This window comes from Dipodomys spectabilis, unplaced genomic scaffold (assembly GCF_019054845.1).
Source record: "Dipodomys spectabilis isolate Male_0828 unplaced genomic scaffold, ASM1905484v1 ptg000148l, whole genome shotgun sequence".
Classification (NCBI taxonomy): Eukaryota; Metazoa; Chordata; class Mammalia; order Rodentia; family Heteromyidae; genus Dipodomys; species Dipodomys spectabilis.
In genome coordinates this window covers 2,947,626-2,952,940 of record NW_024870825.1, presented here as the reverse complement: position 1 = coordinate 2,952,940, position 5,315 = coordinate 2,947,626, and the positions used below count along the sequence as shown (strand labels likewise).

The following is a 5,315-nucleotide window of genomic DNA, read 5'->3' as shown; positions in this document are numbered from 1 at the left end:
ACATTATATGTAACGTTAGTATTTCTGCTTTGAATCCTTGGTATTGCAATGGAATTCCTACTTTATTAAATGTATTTGATATGCTAGTTATTGTGTGTGATTTTAAACTTTTGCTTTCTCCCTTTTCTGGTGTGCACTTCCTTTTACAACAAGCCTCTAGAAACAGATCGTTTCTGAGAATGACTGAGCTGTGTTCGTAATGCAGATGTACTTAGGGAGTATGTAAAATAATCATTTTAACTAAAGAAATAGATATTTAAAATTTATTACTAACTACGGGGAAAAGGGTCCATTGTGTAAAACATACTTTATCTTTGGATTCAATGTTTGTCTTTGGTTTTACAAAGTAGCTTGTATTTTCAGTATTTTCTACATAATATGGTAAAATGTAGAGCAATTGCAATGCATCAATAAAATGGGTAAATTTTCTGATTCATGTAATTGTTTTTACTTCTGCGGTACAAAGATAAACAGATGACACCTTTGGAGTGGCTAAACACATTGCATTTGAACATCAGCAGGGCATTATAGATTACACAAATGCCCTTAAGGGAAATGAGTATTAGGTAGGAAATACTTGCTGTAAAATGGAGTGTCCTGGGCCCTTGCTGAATGATCATCTGATTTTGACCCTTTGAAAGAAAAAGAAATAGAGACTAAAGAGGTAAGATAACCAAACTGTTTCCTGCCCTGTTGCAGCAAGCATCTAAAATAGCCAAATGCAAGCAAGAGTTACCCTGGAAGACGACAACGCTGTTAAGGCCTCCTTTTGTGGAGAAGATCCCCCCCCCCCCCCCCCCCACACACACCAGATTTCTCCTGGTTCTGAAGTGAACACAATCTCTCTTGATAAGGAGAAGGGATTTGCCTATGGTAGTCACTACAGATCTCTAAACCCCTTAGTTTTGATGTCTTTTGACACGTGCTTCAGGCCAAGTTTACTGTATGAACAGCGCCAAACCATTTTGGGCCGCTGCAGCCCTACATGGAGTACTGACATGACCTGCAAACACGCTTTTGAACTCTTATTGGGGAGAGATGATCAGCAGGCTGCTTTCTCTCAGTAATAGGAAGGTTGGAATAGACTTGATTTAGATTACAGAATGTCCCTGAAATCAGTGACTATACATTGGTGCTGACCATGGAATTTTGGTACAAGACTATCTGGAGAACTACTGTCAGCCTTGTCTGCCCATCATCAGGGTGTGTGTGTGTGTGTGTGTGTGTGTGTGTGTGTGTGTGTTGGTTGTGGGGCTTGAACTAGGGTCTGGGTACTGTCCCTGAGCTCTCAAGGCTAATGGTCTGCCACTTGAGCCACAGTGCCACTTTGTTTGGGGTGGTTAATTGGAGATAAGAGACTCAGACTTCCCTACCCCTTTGAATCATGGTCCTCAGACCTTAGCCTCCTGTGTAGTTAGGATGACAGGTGTGAGCCTAGCTTTTTTTTTTTTTTTTTTTTAATCTGTTGTAGTCTCCTTGGTCTAAGTCAGAGAAATCAGCATAGGTTCTTAAAGAAATTGGGAAGTCTATAGGAAATCTAATTTTAGTTACTAAACAAACCCCAGTGAGTTCAATCCATTTGGCTGAATGCTTTGTGGAAACTGCCTTTGGGGTAAAGTTTAAACCTTGGTTTAATCAGGAGGTAGCACCAGGTGGTTGGCACAAGATGGCGCCCGTGAGCTATCAGTCTATTTCCCTTTGCCCCCGCCTCCGCCCCCAGCCCGCTTCAAGGCAGGAAATGTGTTTTGTGTTGTTTCTGGGACAGGAGGCTTGATGAGAGGTGCCAGCTAGGAGCCCGCTCCTCAGGCCAGGTCCCTTTCCTGCGTGGCTGGCTGCCCAGCCTCTGCCTTGCATGCTGCAGTGTCCTCCTGGGGAGCAGGAGGCCCGGGTTGGAGATGGTTAAGGCTTTGGCTCTAGTGCTTGGGGGCCATCTGTGTTTGATCAGGCCAGGCGGGAAGAGGGGTGGGGGGTAGAGAGACTGAAGGCATTCCAGAGGAGTGAGGGACCCAGAGATCAGAAAGGAAGGCCCGCCCCGCCCAGCCCCGCCTGCAACACCGCCCAGCGCAGCAGCGCAGGCCTGAAGGAAGAGGCCCACACTCCTCCTCCAGCCCCACGTCCCCGCCGCCATGGGGCCCTGCTCTTCAGTCCTCCTCCTGTTCCTCCTGGCATGGTCTGAGCCCCTCCGAGGGCAGCAGCACCACCTTGTGGAGTACATGGAGCGCCGGCTTGCCACCTTGGAGGTGAGGGGCTTCCCTCCGGTGCCACACAGGGTCAGGGCTCTGAGGATCCCTGATAATTCTGCTTCCCTCCCCCCCCTCCCCAAAGCAGTTCCAGGGCAAGGGGTCCCCCAAAGCAGTTCCAGGGCAAGGGGTCCCCGGGCCTTGCGGGGTGGAAGAGGAGGCACCGGCGGAGGGCGGCTCTCCAGGCTCAGCTGACTGTTCTGCTGGAGTTGGGGTTTCTCAGAGAAGCTGCAGTGAGCGTGTGGCTGTGCACGCTTTAACAGTCTGAAGTACTTAGCATTGTCATTTCCAAGAGGACAATTCTGTAATGGAGGGGGACTCTTTGTGCCCCGGCCCCAGGCCCCAAGGGGATGCGCAGTCTGAAGGACGCCGAGCCTGCTGCTGTCCACTTAGCACATCTGGACACCTGGCTACTGTGGGGTGTCCGGGCTTGGCCAAGTCTGTTCCTCCTCTTCCCCCTGGCCCGCAGCTGGTGGTTGCAGCTCCACAGCCCAGCAGCCTGCTTCCCTTCTGATCTCCCCTCTTCCCTCCTGATCCACTTCCCGTTTCCAGGAGCGCCTGGCCCAGTGCCAGGACCAGAGTAGTAGGCATGCCGCTGAGTTGCGGGACTTCAAGAACAAGATGCTGCCGCTGTTGGAGGTGGCAGAAAAGGAGCGGGAGGCTCTGAGAACGGAGGCGGACACCATCGCAGGGAGAGTGGACCGCCTGGAGCGCGAGGTGGACTATCTGGAGGTCCAGAACTCAGCTCCCCCTTGTGTGGACCTCCAGGAGAAGGAGACCGAAGGCCCCGGGGCCAGAGGCAAGAGCCGGAGAAATGAGAAATACGACAGAGTGACTGGTCAGTGATGCACTCAATCTGCAGCTTTCTTTTTTGGAGTCTTAAGTTTCTTCTCTTTGTCTTAGGCCAGTGTAGCTCTATCTTCCAAAACCCGTTTGAGGAGGATCTCTGTCCGGGAAGGAAGGTCCCTGGGGCTGCAGGTGTAGCTTAGTGGTTGAGTGCTTGGTTTGTGTGAGGCCTTGGCTTTTATCCCTGGCACTCTGGGGGGGAGGACGGGAGTTCCTCGGGCCCTGGCCTCGCTGATGTCCCCTCTCAGCCACAAGAACAGAGGTGCCCACAGGCAGTGCCCACCTTCTTTCAGGTAGCCCGTCCTCAGGAGTCCCGCCGTAGGCCTCTGACTCTTACCTGCCCTCCCTTGCTTTTCTCCTGCACCAGACTGTGACTACACAGTCGCCCAGGTGAGGTCGATGAAGATCCTGAAAAGGTTCGGAGGCCCTGCGGGCATGTGGACCAAGGACCCCCTGGGGCCTGCGGAGAAGATCTACGTGTTTGACGGGACCCAGAACGACACAGCCCTGGTCTTCCCCAGGCTCCGTGACTTCACGCTTGCCATGGCGGCCCGGAAGGCTTCCCGAATCCGAGTGCCCTTCCCCTGGGTGGGCTCAGGGCAGCTGGTATATGGTGGGTTCCTTTACTATGCCCGGAGGCCTCCCGGAGGGCCAAAAGCCACGGGTGAGCTGGAGAACACGTTACAGCTCATCAAGTTCCATTTGGCAAACCGAACCGTGGTGGACAGCTCGGTCTTCCCCGCGGAGGAGTTGCTCCCCCCGTACGCACTCTCCGAGGACACCTACATTGACCTGGCGGCCGATGAGGAGGGCCTGTGGGCCGTCTATGCCACCCGGGACGATGCCAGGCACTTGTGTCTAGCCAAGTTAGACCCCCAGACCCTGGACACAGAGCAGCAGTGGGACACCCCATGTCCCAGGGAGAACGCCGAGGCGGCCTTTGTCATCTGTGGGACCTTGTACGTCGTCTATAACACCCGCCCTGCCAGCCGGGCCCGCATCCAGTGCACATTTGATGCCAGCGGCACCCTGACCCCCGAGCAGGCGGCGCTCTCCTACTTTCCCCGTCGGTACGGTGCCCACACCAGCCTCCGCTATAACCCTCGCGAGCGCCAGCTCTATGCCTGGGATGATGGCTACCAGATTGTCTATAAGTTGGAGATGAAGAAGAAAGAGGAGGAGGTCTAGCCATGTTTCTTTGACTCTCTTATCCCCATACATTTTCATTCCTGCTAGATTTCCTGCTGCTCATTCATCAAATATAGCCAAATTGTGACTCTAGTCGCCTACTTTTAAAAAACAAACCAATTGCACCTGAATGTTTTGTTTTTATTTTTAGTGTTAGTACTGGGCCTTGGCTGGTGCTCTACATCTTGAGTCACAGCTCCACTTCTGGCCTTTTGCTGGTTAATTTTCTGACATTTTCTGCCTGGGCTGGCTTCAATATGAGATCCTCAGATCTCAGCCTCCTGAGTGGCTAGGATGACAGGCGTGAGCCATGACGCCGGGTGGCCACTGGATTTTGGTTTCGTGTGGAACTCCAGATCTTGAGGCATCCATTCTTTTAGAGCTAAATCAGTGACCCCTGAAGCTTCACTCCTGCCCCGTGACAGCTCATTTAGCCCTAGAACAGCTCAGACCCAGAGCTCTGAGCCTCCAATGAGGATGACCCCAGGAAATAAGCATCAGTATTCTCACAGGACAGGGCAGGACTTGCAGGTAACTGTCCCTCTCCAATCCCACCATTGTTTGAAGATTGTGGCTTTCTCCACATCACTTTTGGGTGGCAACATTTTCCACCTCTCCTCCTCCTGTGTTTATGTATTACCCTTGGATCAGTTCTCCTCCTCCTCTTCTGTATGAGGGCCTTGGTCCTCTCCATAGAGAGCCGGACCTCTCTAGTCACAGACTTCCCGGGAGACGGCAGGCAGCAGCTGGGGCCTGCCTGCCTCCACACCCCGTCCCCTAGTACCACCAACGGCACGGAGCTCTGGCTGCAAGATGTGGACCCAGAGCAGGCTGCCAATTCTCCTCACGGGTTGAACCGGGAAAAATGGAACGTGCTGGCTTTGCAGCCTGGCTTTGCTGTTGGAACTGGAGTCGAGCTTATACATGCTCTTAGTGAGAACTTTCAAGTGTCACCTTGGATGTGGGCTGTCCCCAGCCCAAATCCTGGCGCTCACCTCCAGCCTGCCTCCACCCTGGGCAGGTTGTGCAATCTCGGGTCTG

General features: G+C 52.8%; 1 protein-coding gene across 1 annotated transcript; it reads left to right on the top strand.

Moving 5' to 3' along the window:
- The first annotated feature begins 1,888 nt into the window (after positions 1–1,888).
- On the top strand, positions 1,889–4,399 carry Olfml3 (olfactomedin like 3). Its single transcript, XM_042692314.1, has 3 exons — positions 1,889–2,240; positions 2,793–3,078; positions 3,454–4,399. Exons 1-3 carry the CDS (start codon positions 2,127–2,129, stop codon positions 4,272–4,274), a joined length of 1,221 nt encoding a protein of 406 aa, XP_042548248.1. The 5' UTR covers positions 1,889–2,126; the 3' UTR covers positions 4,275–4,399.
- Positions 4,400–5,315: the final 916 nt, after the last annotated feature.

Excerpts from the sequence above, each read along its gene's own strand:
- Olfml3 (XM_042692314.1), top strand. The coding sequence starts at position 2,127 with ATGGGGCCCTGCTCTTCAGTCCTCCTCCTGTTCCTCCTGGCATGGTCT. Across the intron at positions 2,241-2,792 it reads GCCGGCTTGCCACCTTGGAG|GAGCGCCTGGCCCAGTGCCA; the intron begins GTGAGGGGCTTC and ends TCCCGTTTCCAG. Across the intron at positions 3,079-3,453 it reads GAAATACGACAGAGTGACTG|ACTGTGACTACACAGTCGCC; the intron begins GTCAGTGATGCA and ends CTCCTGCACCAG.